General features: G+C 42.3%; 1 protein-coding gene across 1 annotated transcript in view; it reads right to left on the bottom strand.

Annotated features, from left to right (window-relative positions):
- hspa4a (heat shock protein 4a) overlaps positions 1-22,571 on the bottom strand; it is an 86,772-nt gene that overhangs the window by 20,108 nt on the left and 44,093 nt on the right. Inside the window, exons 8-13 of the mRNA XM_038796005.1 lie at positions 18,333-18,409; positions 16,293-16,444; positions 7,051-7,157; positions 4,008-4,141; positions 1,869-2,065; positions 1,172-1,273 (exon numbers count right to left, since the gene is read on the bottom strand). Of these exons, the coding sequence (XP_038651933.1) occupies positions 1,172-1,273; positions 1,869-2,065; positions 4,008-4,141; positions 7,051-7,157; positions 16,293-16,444; positions 18,333-18,409 (769 nt within the window). The remainder of the gene's footprint in view (positions 1-1,171; positions 1,274-1,868; positions 2,066-4,007; positions 4,142-7,050; positions 7,158-16,292; positions 16,445-18,332; positions 18,410-22,571) is intronic.

The following is a 22,571-nucleotide window of genomic DNA, read 5'->3' as shown; positions in this document are numbered from 1 at the left end:
GTTTGTTGACTCTTGTGCACAATGGGGTTAGGGTTGAGCCTGTACGGTAGCTGATGTCCTGTTGTCCCCTTATGGTTGGGACGTTCCCTTATCTGAACGAGCAGCATTTTCTCACCTTCGTCATTTAGTAGGTGTATGCCAGAGGAATCCGCACATACGGGTGCACCTTGGTCCTCTTTTATACAGAGAATTTTGGCTTCTGGCAGTTCTTCCTTTTTTATCCTGTCTCATTGAGTGTGTTGGGAAGCGCCGACTGCACTGACCATAATCCAAATTTATAGCTGCTGGCCCCCTCTCTATAAATAAGTGGAATGATGATTGTTTTGTACTGTTCCCGAGGTTGGAATTATGTTGCATTGTGTGGTCTATGTAAAGCATCCTTTTAGAACTGCGGTTCGGTTCTCGCGTATTTTCTTTGAATTTTTCTATTTTGTAATGGTGGGGTTTATCAGTGATTGGCTGCTGCAGGTACAAATGTGTCAGGTTTCTGAGGGGAGGAGGCTAGTGTGTCATTGGTGCCTCAGGTGTTTAGTTAGAGTTGAGGGAGATATGTTCTGGTGCGCGTCCAAATGTGGCGCAAAATACATCCTGAACTTCACAGTCGTCGAGAGCAATTGCCACGTGAGAAGGTGTGCACCATTTTACCATGTTTCATGGCCTTATCTTTCTCTCCCTTGTAGTCTGATGATGCAGATAGAGGCACCAAGTTGAGTCTAATGATTGTACTGAGCTTGTTATATTGCTGTTCTCCTGTTCCCCTCTGTATCCATGCATGTTGACTTTCTTTTGGGCTGAGCTATACCATTCTTGTGATTTTCTTGCGTTAATTGTTAAAAATAAATACTTATTAAAAATTCACTGCAGCAACTTGCCAAAACCTCTTTGCCTGCAGGTGCATGGGAACACCATTATCTGCAAGTTCATTTGCTAAAATTCTGCATGTCCATACCCAACAGAACTGTGGAAGCATCTGCACCAGAGATTGCAGATGTTCAAGGAGGCTCATCACCACCTTCAACAGGATAAAAATGATCACTTGTTATAAAGACTTTTCCATAATTTTCTTCAGAAAAAGTAGGTGCAGAAATTTAGGCTCTGAAGAGTTAATCAAGACTTTAATAATCACTGGAAATATACTTAATGACATTCATAATTTAAAATCACAAATTACCTCCATTTCATCAATTTCATTTTTCTGACTCTCTGCTGATCCTGGTGGGCGATTACCATCCCCATGAGCTGGTTCTTCCTGTTGGTCAATTTGCATCTTACTCTGAAAAAAAACAAAAAGTTTCAGCTCCACATTCCATAATTTGATGAACAAAACATGACACAGACAGTTGTTTTGCTCAGGGAATGGGGGAAGTTCGGAATAGGATCAAAACATTAATCCTCAAACCTCAGGAGTGAGTATGTCACTTGTTACACTCAGTACTAGTTTTGGAGCAGGACATTTCTCTGCATCCACATTAACCAATGCTGTTGCTGTATACAATTACAGAACAAAGATCAATCACACTCATCTGAAAAGTCAGGGTGTTAAACAATCATGCACCAGTGCCCACAAGCCAAGAAGTCCATTCTTTCAGGTAGGGAAAAAGTACAAACTTCAGAGAGAGGCGGTTTGCTTGGTTTTGGTGTTGGTTGGGGGCGTGGGGATAAGTTTAAGACTTAATTTTAGCATAGAAACTAGTGTTTTAATATTGTTGCTGAATTGTTAAGTTCAATATTACCATGAAGACGATCATTTTATGATGAATGTTTCACTTGTCAAATCGCATCGGTGGTCAAGAATCCAAGAAGCACCAGAGATAAACATTGTTCATGAAACCATTCACTAAGAGCAAGACAACATAAGTTAAGTGTACCTCCTCTTCTTTTAGAGAAGTCTGGGATTGCTGATCAGTTTCCATCGGAACATCATCTGTCTCTTCACATTTTTGCACTTCCACCAATGAGGCACTGGATATACTGAAGACACCATGAATGTTAACCCGTACTTTCACCTTCACCTTAGAACTCGACCCATCATTTTGAGGAACCACTTTCTGAATAGTAAAGTAACCTACATAATAAATGAAAGTTAGTTACTAAAAACTTGTATATCAAAATGCTCCCTCTCAAATAAAAATCTTATTATTGCCACGTAATGGCTTGAGAATTACTAGTATTTTTAGAAAGAAAACAAGATTCAGGTCTGCTCTAGTTGGAGTACAATCAGTTGCCTCTTCTGCAAGCATTCAAATCCTTCACAATCAGTTTACTTTTGCTATTCAATGCCTAGATGTATGACAGCATAATCTGGGATGTGGTAAATTGTTATACGAGCAAATTCTTTAAATACTCATCACAAGATCTGGACATCACTGACGCAGCCATTACTGCCATCCCTATTGTCCTCAGGATGGTACTGGTGATGACTCACCTTCATGAATACAACGGAGTGTCTTCTTCGACCTACTTCAGAGGAGTACCCTAGTTCAGTTACAAGGCAACCATATTTTTGTAGATCTGGAGTCACATAATCAGTCAGACCATTATGCAGATTTCCTTCTCTGAAGTAGAGTGGTGAACTAGTTGGGCTTTTTGGACAACCTCTAGTTTCATGGTCATTATTATTGTTGATATTGGCTTTTTATTCCAGATTTAATTACACAAATTTAAATTCCATAGTTGCAGTGGTGGATTCGGAACTCCTCAGAACGTTGGACCAGGTCTTTGAATTACCAGTCTAGGAGTCTGCATTCTCCCAGTGTCTGCATGGGTTTCCTCCGGGTGCTCCGGATTCCGCCCACAAGTCCCGAAGGACGTGCTGTTATGTAATTTGGACATTCTAAATTCTCCCTCAGTGTACCCGAACAGGTGCTGGAATGTGGCGACTAGGGGCTTTTCACAGGAACTTCATTGCAGTGTTAATGTAAGCCTACTTGTGACAATAAAGATTTATTATTATTCAATCCTTATTTGATTGTACTCATTAACTGGACTTGACAATTCCAACAGGTGTCCTCACATGCAGTTCTATACTTCAGAGGTTGATTGATACTATAGTGAGAGGATTGAGATTATTTAGGGAGTATATGAACACAAGAGCACCTATTATAATAAATTGAACTTTTAAACAACATCCATTTGTAAACAATACAATTATACAACACTGTCCTAGTTATACGCCAAAGTTAACACTTCATTTTGGTCAGCTTTCATCACTGAATGAGATCAAAGCTCATGTTGGGCCTCGGTGGTTCCTTAACACAGACTGATCTAATCTGAACCTTACTTGCCTCAGCTAACATTACCAATCGATTGCAAACATGAATCACTTCATTCTTATTGTAGCTTCCTGGAACAAAAGATGTGGCAGCTGTAGCCCGACTCCATCCCTGCTTGGAAGATGGCCTGTAGAACTACCACGTCACCATGTTGCATTTATTGACTAGGTTTTGCCTTCCCCACATGACTCTACAATCCCTCCCTCCCAAGGTACGTAACTACAGTTGCTTTCATGGTGAATAGTATTATAGCAGCTCCATGAGCTGGATTTGCACGGATAAGTTTATATCTATCCCACTGTTTGAACAGAGAATAACATAACCTTCTAGGAGGGTGCTCATACTATTCACCCTATGTACCGCACATGGCAACACAGTGGATTTTAGTCCTTTGTTCACTCACATGAGCTTTAACTCAATACATCACTATATCATTACCCAAATGGTCCTACTGGGAAATGGTTGAAAATAGTAAAATGCAAAACTCCTTGGTTTAAATGAATCCCTTTCAGAACTATGGGAGAAGCATGAAAAGGAATGAAAGTACAGCTTGGAAAGATCTTCAAAAGGTTCTGCATCCAGCTCCAAGAAACCATGCCATAGCCTTGTAGGAAGGATCCCCATTAAACTCCAGTCTAGTTTTATTATCCAAGGAACTCCATTTAAAACGCACAAACTTTCCTCTCAACATGAAAAGGTAGTTTAGAGAAAACATAAGTATTTAATACATCTCACCAATTTTTGGGTCAGGATAAGGTAACTCCTTAGGAGAACTGTAAATTGCTTCAAGGTTGAAGGGTTCTTTTCTATAGAAAGTAAGAACTTTGGAGAATGGTGCTGCATGGTTCTTGGGAAACACCTCACAATCACTAAAAAAAAATAATATCAGACTATGTTGAAAACTAAATATTTAAATCATTCTTCACACAGGCCATTGATTGAGGTAAATTACATGCAACAATGGTATAAATATTACAGATGTCGGACAGCAAAATGTTTATTTGCATCCATAATAATGTACTTTTAGATCTAGAAAATATATTTTTGCTCATTGGTTAACTTTATGTAAGAAAAATAGATTAAATAATAACTTGCAATTATATAGAGCCTTTAACATAGAAAAGAATCCAGGTGTTTCAGAAATACAAGCAGATCAAAAAATTGACACTGAACCAAAGTTAATCTTCCCAAGGCTGGGTGTTTTGAAAGTTGAGGGTGAGCAGAATACTAGGAGTCATCACAGAGATATAGATAGGTCAAATGAGTGGACAAAAATTTGGATGATGAAATAAGTGAGAATGTGACATTGCCGACGGAGAATAAAAACGCAACATATTACTTAAACAGGGAGAAATTGCAGAACTCGTTGGGAAATGGGTGTCCTGATACATGAATCTTACAAAGTTTGTACATAGGTATAGCAAGTAATAAAGAAGGCAGATTGAACAATGTAATTTATTGCAAGGGGAATGGAATATTAAAGTAGGGATGTTTTGCTAGTTGCAGAAGATATTGGTGAAACCTCACCTGGAGTACTGTGTATAGCTTTGGCCACCCTATTTAAGAAAGGACATCACATGCCTGGCTTGTGCCTTGCTGGTGGAAGACAGGCTTTGAGGAGTCAGGAGGGGAGTTACTGACTGCAGGATTCCTAGCCTCTGACCTACTCTGGTAGCCACAGTTTATATGGCTAGTCTAGTTCAGTTCCTGGTCAACAGTAATCCCCAGGATGTTGATAATGCAGGATTCAGGGATGTTAATGTCAAGTCAAGAGGCGATGGTTTGATTCTCTCTTATTGGAGATGATCATTGCCTGGCACTTGTGTGACATAAATGTTATTTGGCATTCATCAGCCCAAGCCTGGATATTGTCAAGGTCTTGCGGCATTTGCATGTGGAAGGCTTTGATGTGAGTCACTGCAATTAGTGAATGTCCCCACATCTGACCTTATGATGGAATGAAGGTCATTGATGAAGCAGGTGAAGATGGTTGGATCTAGGACACTATACTGAGGAACTCCTGCAGTGATGTTCCGGGACTCAGATGACTGACCTTCAACAACCATCTTTCTTTGTGCTACGTAGGACTCCAATCAGTGCAGAGTTTTCCCCCCAACTCCCATCGTCGCCAGTTTTGCCAGGGCGTCTTGATGTCATACTATCAAATGCTGCCTTGATGTCAAGGGCAGTCACTCTCACCTCTGGAGTTCAGGTGAAAGGAAGATGAGATGAAGTCGACAAAGCATGAAGGATAGAAGGGTAGCCAGCAGTAAACGGAATAAGAGTCTGGTGATGGCAATGATGTGGATTATAATTGTGTAGTAGACAGGCTGAGACAGTATTAATGCTGCAGAGTAAAAGTAGGAGAACTTTGTGATGGAAAGAACAGAGTTGGAAGCTCAGTTTGATACATAGGAGAAGTTAGGTACTAAGCAAATTAGAACATAGAACATACAATGCAGAAGGAGGACATTTGGCCCATAGAGTCTGCACCGACCCACTTAAGCCCTCACTTCCACCCATAACCCAATAACTCCTACCAACCTTTTTTTTGGTCACTAAGGGCAATTTATCATGGTCAATCCACCTAACCTGCATGTCTTTGGACTGTGGGAGGAAACCGGAGCACTCGGAGGAAACCCACGCAGACACGGGGAGAACGTGCAGACTCCACACAGACAGTGACCCAGCAGGGAACTGAACCTGGGACCCTGGCGCTGTGAAGTCACAGTGCTATCCACTTGTGCTACCGTGCTGCCCACTAATTAGTGGAAAGTGTGCTTTATTGATAAAGATAAGTCTGTGGAAGACACTGGAGAATAGTAGGAAAGAAAAGTGTGGGTTCTGGACTAGAAATGGAAGAACTTTTTGGGAACACAAAACCAAAATAATGCATGTGCAGGAAATCAAAAATAAAAACATGATGGAAACACTAAGTCCAGCAGCATCTGTAGACAGAGAAAACAAGTTAATGAACTTCATCCTTCACAGATGCTGCCAACCCAGAGTATGTCCAGAATTTTGTATTCATTAATTTTTTTTGAAAGTTTGGCTTTATGGATAGGGAATGTAGAGTGTGGAGGCAGTGGAGTGGATGGTCACATGAGCGCCTTGAACTAGTTGGTGAGGCTGAAAGGGTCAATGAGAGAGTTTGAAAGTGGAGAGTTTATAATGGAGAGAGGCAGTTGGAAGTTATTTCTTTTCTGGGATTATTCTGGAATTGCAAGTGGCTTAGCAGAAGAACAGGGATAGCACCTTGAGAAATTCAGCAAAAGCAGAAACCATGATTTTTTAAAAATTCCACCTTAGAATCCAGAAGCAAACTGATTCTGCCCTTACTGAAGAATTTCTAGTAAAGGTCGATGGATAATGAGAACTATGGCCATATCTCCCTGTGCCTGCACAGGTTTCTTCTCACAGCCCAAAGATGTGCAGGTTAGGTGGATTGGCCAAGCTAAATTGCCCCATAAGTGTCCAAAAGGTTAGGTGGGATTACTGGGTTACGGAGATAGGGTGGAGACGAGGGCCTAGGTAGGATGCTCTTTCTAAGTGTCGGTCCAGACACGATGGGCCAAATGGCCTCCTTCTGCACTGAAGGGATTCGATGATTGTGGACAACAAATCTAAACTATGAGGTGTAGATGATTATTGCTATACTTTTTTCTCCCTCCAATGCAATACCAAGACTCCTGAAAATTGCATGTGGGAAACTGAAGAGGCTTGTAATTTCAGACACACAAGATGCAAAGTGATTTAGAAGCTGGAAATTAATGCTCACCCAAGCCCTTCCTCAGCAGGAGAATTCCACCTCATGGAAATTGGAAATGGAACCAAGTCCGTGATAGAAAATTCCCTCACTTTGAATGCAGGAGAGAGAATAGCACACTGGAAAACAAAACAAAACAGAACAAACTTAAAACAGTTTTGCCTCAAAAGTAATAGATTCTGGTTTAAGACAAAACAATCTGCTTTATTGGCATCCATCCACCATATTAAATGTTCACTACCCTCAGCACAGTGGCAGAACTGTGTGCCACATACGAGATGCATTGCAGCAACTCACCAAGGCTCCTTCATCAGCACCTTCCAAACAAGCACCTTCTAATACCTCAATGTCAAAGGCAGCAGATATTTGTAGCACCACCAGCAAGTTCTCCTCCATACCACACCACCATTCTGACATGGATCTATATTGCTGGTCCTTCACTGTCACAAGATCAAAATCTTTGAACTCCCTTCCTCGCAGTACTGTGGGTGCACCTACACGACCATGGATTGCAGCGGCTCATCACCGCCTTCAAGGGCAATTAGAAATGGGCAACATACGCTGGCCTATCAAACAACACCCACACCCTGTGAAATTATTTTTTTAAATGCTGAAAAAAATGCCACATAAATTTGACACTGATCAGCTAATCTTCATGGAGTCTTTACTGTGCCTGTTTAATCATGACATATGCATAAAGACATTTGAAAAATGCCTATTTCTGGAGCATATTGATGCATTCATGTTCTACGCCACAAAGTAACAGGGCATACACACTTGCCTATGATGTATCGATCATCACACTTAACAGCAGTCTGCACTTCTGAATAAAATCATACAGTTCCTGAAAGCTGCAACTTTTTTTGGAAGACTATTAACCAAAACATTAAAATTATGTATTTAAGTTACAAAGTAGAAGACGCCTTAGCTGGACTGTACAGGTAGGATCAGCCATTTTTGCACAGCCAAAAAAGTATTTGCTGGTGACATGGCAGTAGCACCACCTTTTCCATTTTACCAAACGAATGATAAAAATCTTCATGGTCATTAACGTTAGGTTGGAGTGACAATTATTCAAGGAGTATACTAACATGGCAGATGAAATATAATGTGGACAAATGTGTAGTTATCCAGGAAAAGCGGAAGTGAGAGTATTTCGTAAATGGCGAGAGATTGGTGGTGATCACGAGTCACTAAAAGCTAACATGCAGGTCAGAAAGGGTAGAATTGCCCCTTAGTGTCCAAAGGTTGGGTGGGCTGATCCTTTGGAGGGTCAGTGCAGACTCGATGGGCCGAACAGCCTCCTTCTGCACTGTAGGGATTCTTTAATAATAAAAGGTCCAGCAAACAATCAGGAAGGAAATGGTATGCTGGCCTTAATTGCAAGAGGATTGGAGTACAAATAGCCCTCAGACTTACAACATAATTGGTTCCTGAAAACACACCAAGTTGAAACATTTTAAATTGGAACTGATTTCCCCACAGGACAGCTGTTATAAATAAGTGATTGGTTCATGAACCAAGGGTGGAAATCATTCATGGAACACCTGGCAGTGTTAAGTGCTTTCAACTCTTACCCTGACAAGTCCATATAGCGACTATGAATGCCTGCATGCCTTAGCACAAGTTCCTCCTTTTGTGGGAGATTTAATGAAGTCTTTGATCACGGTCAGTTACCTAACTTCTGCGTGTCTGAACCCACATTAAATACACCAGAAGCATATAAATGCATTAAAAACAGGACAGTTGTGCCCAAACAAATTAACAAATAAAACGCTAGTTTCCAACCTAATAAAGACAGTTCGACCTGACAAACCAAACAGATGGGTGGCTTGGAACATCAATACACAAGTATTAACGTGCTGGCAGGCGTTATAAAGTCAAAAGTGACATTGCAAAGCTGAAATGGATTGTCAGTTTATAAACGTTGCAAGTGCTGTTCGTCGTGACTCAAATGCTGTGAAGCAGTAAAGACGTCTTGCAATTGTACAGAGCCTTGGTGAAATCTCAACTGGAATAGTGTGTAGTTTTGGTCTCCTTGCCCAAGGAAGGATATACTTGCCATAGAGGGAGTGCAACAAAGGTTCACCAGGTTGATCCCCGGGATGGATGGATTATCCTGTGGAAGAGAGGTTGAAGGGACTGGGCTGTATTCTGTTCAGTTAAGAAGAATTAGCTCAACAAAGGATGTTTCCCCAGGCTCGGTGGGTGGGTGGATTGGCCTGTGGACCCAGAGGACACTACAGAATAAGAGTTAGGCCATTTAGGACTGAGATGAAGAATTCCTACAGCCCAAGGGTGGTAAATCTTTACGATTCTCTACCTCAGTGGGCTGTGGAGGCTCACCCATAGAGTATGTTCAAGACAGAGATCAAATTATTTCAAGATAGTAAAGGTAAGGGCAGCACCGGTAGCACAGTGGTTCGCACAGTTGCTTCACAGCTCCAGAGTCCCAGGTTTGATTCACGGCTTGGGTCACTGTCTGTGTGGAGTCTGCACGTTCCCCAATGTGTCTCATGGGTTTCCTCAGGGTGCTCTGGTTGGGATAGTACTGGATAAGTTTGGAATTGGGCTCAAGTTTGTGGCTTGAGTAAAAATTGTTATAGAAGGATCCGATGAATGAGATGCAGTCAGAGTACTTTCCACAATTCCAGGGAATGAAGAAAGGGTGCCTCATGTCCTACCTTTTTATTCGTGTTGGCAATTGAGCTTATGGAGGGTGAGATTGGGGGTGGAGCACAGGGCATCTTTGAACACATTATTTACAGTTGTACATTTCAGACCCAGCTCATCAGTGAGAGACATAATGGGGTTGTTAGGGAAATTTGGGGCATTTTTTATGGTATAAATTGAATGTAGGGAAGAGTTAGTATTTTGTCGTGTCGTCTTCAGGTGCAGGGGCAGGAGTTGGATGAGTTCCCATTTAGAGTAGAGTAGTGACAACTCACTGGGTATTTGGGGATGCAGGTAGTGCAGGATTGGGCTCTGCTCCTTGAGCTATATTTCATGAGCCTGGTGGGGAAGGTGAAGGTGGATTTGGGAAGTTGGGATAGTCTCCCTTTGTCATTGGCTGGCCAGGTGCAGGCAGTCAAAATGAGTATTTTGCGACGTTTGTTTGTGTTCCAGTGTCTGCTGGTCTTTTTGTCAAAGGCATTTTTCAGAGGGGTGGATAGGCTAGTCTCGTCGTTTGTGTGGGCTGGGAAGGCTGCAAGGATAAAGAAGGCAGTGCTCCACAGGTGGTGGAGTTCAGGAGGCTTGGTTCTTCCAAATTTGTTGCATCACTACTGGGCGGTGAATGCGGAGAAGGTGCAGGGCTGGAGTAGAGACGGAGGCTTTGTGGGTGCAGATGGAGGCGGGTCCTGTAAGGGGTCGGGGCTGCGGGCACTCTGGTTTCCTCCCACAATCCAAAGATATGCAAGTTAGGTAGATTGGCCATGCCAAATTGCCCTGTGTCCATAAAGTTTAGATGGGGTTGCTGGGATAGTGGAGGTGTGGGCTTAGGTGGGGTGCTCTTTCCAAGTGCCAGTGCAAACTTGATTGGCTGAATGGCCTCCTTCTGCACTGTAAATTCTATGATTCTATGAGATTCCAGCATCTGCGGTAATTTGCTTTTACTGGATTAAAAACGTACTTACATTTATAGGACTTACAAAAAACAAAATATAGTCTGTTGGTTAACCAAGGCAAGATTCACATGTAGCAGATCTGATGGCCTAAAGACCAGTCACAAAGTAGCACTGAACAGGCACCAATCATTACAGACACCAGCTTTTAGCCATTTTGAAATGCTCTGTGGGATATCAAGAAACAGTTGCAGGCACTGGTTACAGCAAGGACTATGAACTTTTGAAAAATATTTTTATTCAACATTTTTACATCAACAGTACCCAACGCATGTCTTAACCATCCGCGACCTCTCGACAGCAACCAGGTCTCCAAATGTAAAATAAACCTCCATCTCTGGTGGAACCCCTCATCCGCCCCTCTTAAGAGCAAATTTCATCTTTTCCAGGACAGAAACTCCAACAGGTACCCGAGCCATGCCAAGGCACTAGGGGAGGGGGGGGGGGGGGGGGGGGGGGTGCTGATCACCACCCCAGCAAAACCTGAAATGCCTCAAAAACAGCCATTTGAATTCTCCAGCCATCACCTCTGCCTTCCTCGCCACTGTGATGGGTGCGGCCACACACAAAAGGGCTCTTTCCCACCATCTTTCCTCCTTCTGCACCCCTCACCACACTCTGCGGCCGACTTTCACTCAATGCCTTCTTCCCTGGATTCTTCTGTTTCAAATTCTACAATGCCCCGAACCTTCCCACAGCTCCTCACGAAAAAATATTCACCAAAAACTGGGCTAAAAGAGCCATAAAAGACTACTCTGGCAGGAGCCACCAAACAAGCGACCTCCACCTACATGCCGCAAACGGAAGTTCCCCTCAGCATGAATTTATGGTTGGAATTCCTGCTTTGAATCCAATTTGACAAGGGAGAGTGTTCCTTTCATGATTCTGCTCAAATAATATACTGCGGAATGTAAAAATTTGTTCTGGAGCATATATGGAAATGGATTTAGATGTATTTTTCCATAATAAAATTAGAATTTATATTTCAAATTAGATTCTGTAAGGAGTGCTCATTAAAAAAAAGCCTCACTATTATGTCCACAGCTCAAATGATCTTGGGAATTCCTGATTTATAATTAAGTGGAAACGAATAATTGCAAGGAAAATGCAGCAATAATTTCACTTTTTGTTCAATACGCATTGCACATAACAATGCTGATGAATATTCAGAAGGGGAAGAAAAGCGGACAATATTCAACTTCAAACTGAAACAATTTGCTAAATAACTCAAAATCTTCATTTCTGACACAGTAGGTGGAGGTGACAAGAAGGTCAGTGCTTTGGGAACAATTCAGGATTGGAAGTAAACGCATTAACTCAACACCAATTTCTGACTTTGGAATTTGAACCTAAATATTTATACCTGAATCAGTTCACCAAAACTCCTCTGGACCAAGAATGCTGCAACGCACCAAGCAGGTCATCAAGGGATGTAAAACACATCATAATCTTTCATTTTGTACTTAGTACAAGTACTTAGTTTGGGAAAATACCAATGGCCAAGAGCACTGCCAAAACTCAGCAAATTATACTAGAATTTGTATAGGCAACAAATTGAGGGAATGAAAAACACTTTTTTCTTTCAGATTCCACCAAAGAAATTTTCCAAGAACCTTTTAGACTTCAGAAGGCTCATGCTTCAGTTCCTCCAATTTATGAAATTACATCTCTGAAATGCTACTGCAAAATAGCAACCTCTCATTATATTGGCTTGTTACAGCTTTGAATGACTGATTTAAAATTTAAAAAGATTTGATCAGTTCAGCAAAGTGGTTGTGCATCACCGTAAATCACAGAACAATCACCATAAATCATAAACGAATCAATTTCCAATTGACTGTTCTCATTCAACAGATAGGAGAAAGGTAGAAATTAAGTTGAACAGATCCCCATTTACAGGAGGACGCTTTTGTTTAAAACATGCTGCAAGATGGAAAAAGATGGAACCTCAGTCCAGGCTTCTGCTCCAATTCCAACCATAAAGTTTGTTAAAATAAAAAATCATTAGCAACTTCTTTTCTTCTTGTAAAATTTATTGTTTATTTCCTCAAGGAGCACCCAGAGATCAAAAAGGTAACAGAAGCGAGTATTCGGTAAAATGCTGGGTTCTACTGTTAATGGTGTTTTTTTTATTTTCAAAGAACTGGATACTTAATCTACCGGAGTTGGAACAAGGAGGCCTTTTCGCTGGCAGCCCCTGCAGTGCACAAGTGCCAAAAAAGCACCTGAAAGGGAGGGACGGTAGCACAGTGGTTAGCACCGCTGCCACATGGCGCTGAGGACCCGGGTTCAATCTTATCTCAGGGTCACTGTCCATGTGGAGTTTGCACATTCTCCTAGTGCCCGCGTGGGTCTCACCCTCACAACCCAAAGATGTGCAGGCTAGGTGGATTGGCTATATTTTTTTATTAAAACAGTAAAAAGATTATACAAGGGCAAACGTTACATGCACTAATTTTGTGTTGGCGAAACAGGATACCCTCTCCTCAGCACCAATGTATGGGGAGGGGGGCTTGGATATTCTGATTATTAAAACAGTTTACAACACATTTCTACAAAAAACAAACGGTACAAGCACTAAATCTACGCTGGAGAAACCAGATACCCTCACCTCTGTACCAGCAGAAGGGAAAGGAAAGGGGGTGGTGGGGAGGGAGTGAGTCGGATGTTGGTGGAGGCCCAATAGGACACTGCCTAAACTATCAGTCCAAAGATGTGAATGTTAGGTGGATTGGTCATGATAAATTGCCCTTAGTGTCCAAAATTGCTCTTAGTGTTGGGTGGGGTTACTGGGGATAGGGTGGAGGTGTTAACCTTGGGTAGGGTGTTCTTTCCAGGAGCCGGTGCAGACTCGATGGGCCGAATGGCCTCCTTCTGCACTGTAAATTCTATGAAATCTATGGAGGCAGAAAAAAAAAGGAACCTTCAATTACGATGTGCCAGATTCCAGGAGTGCCCCAGAGGGAGTGAAGGGCAACACAGTGTCAGGCACGAGTGAGCCCTGCACCCCACTGCAGAGAGCCTCACGATTGGCTATATCTTTTTTATTAAAACAGTAAAAAATATATACAAGGCCAAACGGTAAACACTATTTTTGTGTTGGAGAAACAGGGTACCCTCCCCTCAGTACCAATAGGATACTCGGATTATTAAAACAGTTCACAACTGCACCTACATATCTAAAAAAAACAATGGTAGAAGCACTAAACTTTGCGCTGGAGAGACCAGATACCCTCACCTCTGTACCAACAGAAAGTAAAGGAAGATGGGTGGTGGGGAGAGAGGGGAAAGGAGCGTGGGGAGGGAGTCGAGGTGTTGGTGGAGGGGGGCCCAATAGGACACTGTCTGAACTATCTCTGGAGGACGAAAAACAAAAGAACCTTCATTTATGATGTGCCAGATTCAGAGGGGATGAGGGGCGACACAGTGTCAGGCACGAGTGAGCCCTGCACCCCACTGCAGAGAGCCTCATGATTGGCGACGTTAAATTGCCCCTTAATTGGAAAAAAAGAATTGGGGACTCAATTTAAAAATGCACCTGATTTATAGTATGTTAATCGTATCATTAAGGATATACAGGTGAAATGCATTAAGTAGGTTGAGCACATATTAAAGAAAGATTTGCCCTTTAAGGGGCTATTAATTTGTTTATTGGACGCTGGGGGTTAGTAGGTGGGAAGCAGACATGTAATGCTGCATTCTGTAAAGAAAAGCAGGCTATCAGGAAAAGGATTTGTATCTCGTTTAATACCTCATCATCTTATCCATTTAGCACCTACCCCACCAAACCAAGAGACATCAGCCACATTGGGCTGTATTTCAGGGGGGGCTGGCACGGATGGCTCACCCCACCTGATGGAAAGTCGGCTGGAAGCTGATTTGCTCTATGCAAGCCTGCCGTGCAGCCATAATGCTATGGCGAGCTAAATTGATTCCACCCTCAGTAGCGGCCGGTAATCCAATTTGTCAGCAATTCAGCAGTGTCAAGAGTGCAGTAGTAGGCACGGCTGAGTCTGCAATCAGTCCTAAGAATGCAGTCCATTAAATCCCTGAGTGAGATAGTCCAGGGTATTGGCCGGGGAGGGTTTGGCATGGATTATGGACAGCAGGTAGTTGGGTGGGGGCCCCCCAACGCACATATGACCCCCTCCTCCAAAGGAGATTCTTTTCTTCGCACCCATTGAAAAATTTGAAATAATATGGCCTGCCTACTCATGTCCTCACCAACCATATTATGGCATGGGTAGGATGCTAGTGGCGTCAATTGGCTCATTGGCGAGCTCAATTGACCCATAATATTTTTAAAAATTGTAGTCAGGCTGTCAATTTAGACACCAGCCCACTTGCAGTGTAATAGGGTGAGCTCAGGTGGGCGAGAAGCTGGTCGGCTGGCCAGACTATTTTATGTGCCTTCCCACCGAAAACATGCCCAACAGTGATACACAAAATCCAGCTCATTATGCAGGGAAATTACATGCATCATCCTGAACTCTTCCAATCCATTAGCAAAGCACATTGCTTACATGAGAGTCTAGTCGGTTTACAGAGGTTTTATTTTTGTACATTCATCTTCAGAACTAAATTAGTCTTCACAGATACCCCGCCCATTAACTATCACTTGGTGTTAATTGTAATTTTCATTAAAAAAATCTTTGGTCACATGCCCATGTTTAAATTAAAACATGGTTTTGTATGTTTCTAACATGGAGTTAAAATGGATTTTACAGCAGATAAAGCCATTTGGACGATCAGGTCTATACTAGTGTTTTTGCACCACATGAGCCTCCTCCCATCTTATCCTACATACATACTAATCCAGAATAGAAGTGGCGTATAGTTCAGTCTGCACGAAATGATCCCTCAACTCAATATTTCTTTGATACAAAATAATTTTTAGTGACAGGGCATTCAAGAGATACTGATGACCGTTGAACATTTGTTCCTCTTTATTCATTGACAGGATACGGCTGTCGTTGGCTGGACAGCAATTATTGCCCACCCCTAGTTGTCCTCCAAAAGATGGTGTTGGGCCGTCTTCTTGAATCGCTGCAGTCCAAAGTGTAGATTTACCCACAGGGCAGTTAAGGAGGGAGCTCTAGGATTTTGATCCAGCCAAGTGAAGGAAAGTCAATATATTTCCAAGTCAGGATGGTGAATGACTTGGAATGGAACCTCCAGGTGATGGGTGGTGGTGTTCCCAGGTATCTGCTGCTCTTGTGCTTCTAGATGGTAGTGGTTGTGGGGCTGAAAGGTTCTTCCTAAAAAACCTTGGGTGAGTTTCTGCAGTGCCGCTTGTACATGGTACACATGGTTTCCATTGTTTGTCAGCGGTGGAGAGATTGAATTGTGTGGAAGTAGCAGCAATCAAGCGGGCTGCTTTGTTCTGGATTGTGTCTAGCTTTAAGTGCTGTTGGAGCTGGAAAGTATTCCATCACACTCCTGACTCATGCCTTGTAGGTGGTGGATAGGCTTTGGGAAGTCAGGAGGAGAGTTACTCGCCACAGGATTCCTAGCCTTCGACTTGCTCCAGTAGCAACAGTATTTACATGTCTAGTCCAGTTCAGCTTCTGGTCAATGGTAACCTCAGGATGTTGAACATACTTTGAACCAGAAATGATCTACACTTCTCACCTGTAAAGCACAACCACGTGCTACAGCCTCATCTGCATTTAAAGTTGTACTCAGGGTCTTCCCAAAGAACTTGGTAATTCTTTCTTTAACAGCAGGGATACGGGTTGCTCCACCCACAATTTCAACAGCATAAATATCCTCTCGCTTAAGTTCTAAAGGAAGGAGAAACATTTATTGAAGGAACATGGTACCGTTTTTACAATGTTTATGGTATAAAAGTGGAGTCAGAAAAGATAAAATGCTCCATCATGAAAGATTTTCTTGAGAATAATAATTAATATGGATATAAAATAAGTTCAAACTTAGGATTCACATTTTCAAGACTGGGTTCTGATATTATTACTAGCGTGGTGTGAAGAATCACTGCAAGGAAACACATGCGTTAACTTTAAGTTCTTTTAAACTAAATTATGGCATTTTCATCAAGTTGGCCTTTTTGGTGAAAAAGCTTCAGGATTCATTTCAGAAAGACCAACATGACATACATACTTAAAACAACAGTGTATTTACAGGACAGACTTCCACATCTAATGAAAAGACAAATGTATAAAGAGAAGCTAGTCAAGATATTTAGGAGAAAAATTTTTCTTTTTTCTTAGGGTGTTATCTTTTATCTAGGATCCAATTCCATATTGAACTGGAGGCCCTCTGGTACTTTCTCAAGTTGCCATTCTGTGCGAGAGCCAGGGCAGTGGGACCAGCAGCTATTTGACTGCATCACTGATTTAACATGTGACTGAATTAAATGTCCACATTTATGCACATGCACACCTAGCAGGAATCGTTGTCCTTAGCCTTCTCAACCCAGAAGTATTATCAAATTTAGCACCACCTCAGACAAGGTCAGCAGACTTCGCCTCAACTGGGGATCAAACCTAGGATTTTCTTATACTTTAATTTGAGCCATTTAGAAAACAATGCCAAGAACTATTAAATTTCAACAGTAAGTTAGAAGAAACATTTTCATTGATATTTTTCAGAACAGCTAGTGAAGACAAAGCTACACTATTTAAGAAATTAGAAATGTTGGGCAGAAAAATGACAATCAGCCCCTTGAGCCTGTTCTTTCATTCATTTCGATCCCAGCTGATCTGCATCTCAACTCTATTTCCTCATATTTGCTCTATGTCCCTCAATATCCTTGTGTAACAAACTTAGGAATTGCAGTCCCGAAAATTCCAATTGTCCTCGCATCTACTCCAGACTTTTATTACCGTATGGAAAAGTGCTCCTTAATTTTGCTCCTGAAATGGCTTAATTAGAATTTCAAGATTATGCCCTGTTCCTCTTAATTTCCTCTCCCCACCCAAAGGAAATAGTTCTTTATTGATCCTACCAAACCCCTTTGGCTTTTAAGTACCTCTGTTGGTTCTCCTGTTCAATTGTTTATTTTCATAACAATACAAGCTAAGTTATATACAACTCTTCCTCACCAAATTGAGAAGTTTTGATCGGAGAAAGCTTTATATTGTGAGCCCACATGAAAAAAATATAACCTGTCCATGTAATTACGTAGAATTTCAGTTAGGTAAGGAGTGTCCAGGGATATGAATCAAAGCTGAGTAAATGGAATGAGATGCAGATCAGCTGTGATCTAACTGAATGGCAAAGTTGACTTCAGGGATCAAATTATTTTCTATTTTTACCAATTCATTACTCTGGCGAAAATGCACTGTACCCACTCCAAGGCTTTCCTTAGGTGATCAAAACTGAATGCTCTACTTCAGATGGGGGCTGACACACTATACATAAATTGGCTAAGTATTAAATAGGAACATAAAGTTACAGGAACAGGTTAAGGAAGTGGGACTAGAGTTGTAGAATAAACTTGGGCGAGTTGAAGGTTTAGCTCCGCAGATGCTGACTGACCAGAGTACTTCCAGCAATTGTTTTGTTTTCCTTCAGATTTCCTATATGTTTTTTCTTCTGTATGAACTGAATGATCTGTTTCTGTACTGAAATTGCTGTGATTTTAAAAGTGAAATTGAAGTGTAGAGAATCCATAAATAAGGATCAGGTTGAATTGATTTGCTTACTCACTGGTTTGTTCCATAATACTGCGAAGAGGAGCTTCCACTCTGGACAAAAGATTACTGCACATCTCTTCAAACTGGGACCTTTAAAATCATACAAAATAGAAAAAATAAGTTTTGACAACATTTTGGAAAAACACTGCATTGCGGTCCAGCGTGTAAAAATGTAATCTATCCACACGTTTTAAAGATATATTAAAATGATTTCTGCCTGCTGCACCATGTAACCTTCATTTATACAATGAAAGCAAAACACTGGATACTGGAAATTTGAAATCAAAACAAAATTCTGGACAAACTCTGGTTGGGCAGCATCTGTGGAGAGAGAAGCTCAAGCTTATAAAGTAATCCATTCCAAAAATGTCACATTTCCAAGACTGGGCCTTTAATCTGTAGATTGTCTCCACTATGAAACTTCTAATTAAAAGATTAAACTAGAGCAGAGTTGACTAAACAGTTATTCAAGGTGATATCACCACTAGTCATGTTAGAAATCCGTCTCTGTTTTTGAATGTTAAACTTCCGTTATTTATTAGTTCAGTTTCCTTGACAACTTTCACCAACTGGACTGCACACCACCACCTTCTAAAGACAACTTTCTAACAACGCCCTCATCCTGATGATATATAAAAATGAATTAAATATTGTTTTGTCATAATTAAATGAGAAACTCATAGCAGCAAATCGGAGTTTGTCTTTTAAAATGTATCTAACTTTATGTGCATGAAAAATCTTCACCTTTGCAAAACTGATTTATCTCAACAGTTATGAAAACCCCAAATCACTTAAGTTTTTCCACTATTTAATAATATTTGTAAAGCTAGGCAACTGTCTACTTCAGAATACACTGGAAGGGCAGCATGGCGCCGTAGTGGTTAGCACTGCTGCCTCTTCAAGATAAAGGAGTAAAGGGTTATGGTGTCCGGGGGGGGGGGGGGGGGGGGGGGGGGGGGGAGAAGTGGAGCTGAGTCCACAAAAGATCAGCCATGATCTCATTGAATGGCGGAGCAGGCTCGAGGGGCCAGATGGCCTATTCCTCCTCCTGGTTCTCATGTTCTCGCGGCGCCGAGGACCTGGGTTTGATCTCGGCCCCAGGTCACTGTCTGTTTGGAGTTTGCACATTCTCCCTGTGTCTGCGTGGGTCTCACCCCCATAACTCAAATAAGATGAGCAGAGTAGGCGAATTGGCCATGTTAAATTGCCCTTTAACTGAGGAAAAAAATAATTGGATACTCTTAAATTTATTTTAAAAAAGGTTAAAACACTGTGCATGTTTTATCTTCCAGCAGAACAAGGTTCATCCTTCAAACTAGGTTTTCAGGTTGTCCATAGACTCAAGCCATTAGATTGTCCTGACACTTTGAAGCAGTACATTTTTGAAAAAGCAATGAAAGTAAGATGCTAGCTAAACTGAAGTCATCTGCCATTTTGAGCTTTGCACAACTGACCACGTCATAACTGCATTGTGTCCAGGATGTTGCGTGTGCACTTTATTTAGCCCCATTCACAAACTGACGGACGCCCCAAAAGGTCAGACTTACTAAACAGCCCCTTTGCACTGCTCAAGTGTTTTCAGCAAACAGACCGATAAAGTGATCTAGACTTTTTAAGTTAGTTGTGTGACACTATGTGTACTTTCTCTAGCACAGAGAAAATTCAATAGTGAGACATCTCAACTCAGTGTTGTTGATTTGAAATGCAACATTTCACCCCATCACAGATACCAAGAAAATCTCTTGGTCACAAAATGAGAAAAGGCCTGGGATAATCTGTCAGGCAGGATAGTAAAGACATAGTAAATATAGTGGTATCGTAAATATAGTCGTATCTTCCCTCAGTGCAGTTCTAGGCAATGGATTTATCATCAGGTATTGGAATTTTTTGTTTAACCAAAACAAAAATAACTTGGCTGGGGTAGAGAAAGAGAGGGGAGAGAGGTCAACCACATGCTTGGGACATATTTTATACACCAAAATGAGAAGACTTTTCATGTTGCCCCATTGCATTTAGTTCAGTTTAACACCATAACCATTCTTAATTCTATGCTGTTACAGCAACAGGATTCAACCGCTACAAAAAACACAAAAGGAATGCAAGCGGAAGGACCACCCAGCATCGACCCAGGCACCGCAAACGGCTATGGAAAACCCAGCCCTGCTAACCCTGCAAAGTCCTCCTCACTAACATCAGGGGGCTTGTGCCAAAGTTGGGAGAGCTGTCTCACAGACTAGTCAAGCAACAGCCTGACAGTCATTTCTCAGAATCACACCTTGCAGATGATGTCCCAGACACCACTATCACCATTCTTGGGTATGTTCTGTCTCACCTACAGGACAGACCCAGCAGAGGTGGCGGCACCAGTGGTATACAAACAGGAGCGAGTTGCCCTGGGAGTCTTCAACATCAACGTTGGAATCCATGAAGTCTAATGGCTTCAGGTTAAATATGGGCAAGAAAACTTCCTGCTGATTACCATGTACCATGAATCCTCCTCCATGTTAAACACCACTTGTGGGAAGCACGGAGGGTGGCAAGGCCGCAAAATATGCTTTGTGTGGGGGACTTCAATGTCCATCACCAAGAGAGGCTAGGTAGTATTGGCCAGGTCCTAAAGGACATATTTGCTAGACTGGGACTGCAGCAAGTGGCGAAGGAACCACCTTCCATGACAGTATCAGTAGAAGTGACCACCACAAAGTCCCTGTGGAGACAAAGTCCTGTCTTCACATTGAGGATACCATCTATCATGTGTGTCACCATCACCATACTAAATGGGATAGACTTCGAATTGATCAAGCAACTCAAGACTGGTCATACATGAGGCACCGTGGGCCATCAGCGGAATAGTTTTCAACCATAATCTGCAATCTCATGGCCTGGCATATCTCCACTCTACCATCAAGCCAGGGGATCAACCCTGGTTCAGTGAAGAGAGCAGGAGAGCATGCCAGGAGCAACACCGAAAATGAGTCAATCAATCTGGTGAAGCTACAACACAGGACTACTTGCGTGCCAAACAGCATAAGCAGCTAAGTGATTCCACAACAAACCCATCAGATCTAAACTCTGCAGTCCTGCCACATCCAACTGTGAATGGTAGTGGACAATAAAACAAAATCACTGGAGGCGGCTGCTCCACAAATAACCCCATCCTCAATGATGGAGGAGTTCAGCACATATGTGCAAAAGACAAGGCTGAGGCATTCGCAACTATCTTCAGCCAGAAGTGCCGAGTGGAAGGTCTATTTCGCTCTTCTCCCGAGGTCCCCAGCACCACAGAGGTCAGTCTTCAGCCAATACGATTCATTCCATGCAATATCAAGAAACGGCCAAAGGCACTGGATACTGCAAAAACAATGGGCCCTGACAATACGCCGGCAATAGTACTGAAGGCTGGTGCTCCAGAAATTGCACCCCCTAGCCAAGTTGTTACAGTACAACACTGGCATCTACCCGGCAATGTGGAAGATTGAACAGGTATGTCCGGAACACAAGAAACAGGACTAATCCAATCCACCCAATTATCATAGAATTTACAGTGCAGAAGGAGATCATTCGCCCCATCGAGTCTGCACCGGCTCTTGGAAAGAGCACCCTACCCAAGGTCAACACCTCCACCCTATCCCCATAACCTAGTAACCCCACCCCAACACTAAGAGCAATTTATCATTGCCAATCCACCTAACCTGCACATCTTTGGACTGTGGGAGGAAACCGGAGCACCCAGAGGAAACCCACGCACACACTGGGAGGATGTGCAGACTCCGCACAGACAGCGATCCAAGCCGGAATCAAACCTGGGACCCTGGAGCTGTGAAGCAATTGTGCTATCCACAATGTTACCGTGCTGCCCCTGTCATATCAGTCTACTCTCCATGACAAGCAAAGTGATAGGTGTCATCACACTGCTAGCAAGTGACACCTACTCAGCAATAACCTGTTCACGGACACTCAGTTTGGGCACCCAGCTCCTGACCCCATTATGGCTTTGGTTCAAACATGGACAAAAGACCTCAATGCCAGAGGTGAGAGCAACTGCCCTTGACAGGAACGTAGCATTTGACCAAGTATGGCATCAAGGAGCTTTAGCTAAACTGAGTCAATGGAAATCAGGGCGAAAACTCTCCGCTGGTTGGAGTCATCCTGGCACAAAGTATGCCACCACCATCACAGTCTTCACCAGCAAATGTGTGGATGACTGCGTGCCAAAGAAAGCAGTAAGTACGTTTCCCAACTGGAAACCATG

The sequence above is a fragment of the Scyliorhinus canicula genome, chromosome 4, assembly GCF_902713615.1.
Source record: "Scyliorhinus canicula chromosome 4, sScyCan1.1, whole genome shotgun sequence".
In the NCBI taxonomy this organism is placed as follows: domain Eukaryota; kingdom Metazoa; phylum Chordata; class Chondrichthyes; order Carcharhiniformes; family Scyliorhinidae; genus Scyliorhinus; species Scyliorhinus canicula.
Note: the sequence above shows the minus strand (reverse complement) of the source record. Positions and strands in the feature narration are given on the sequence as shown.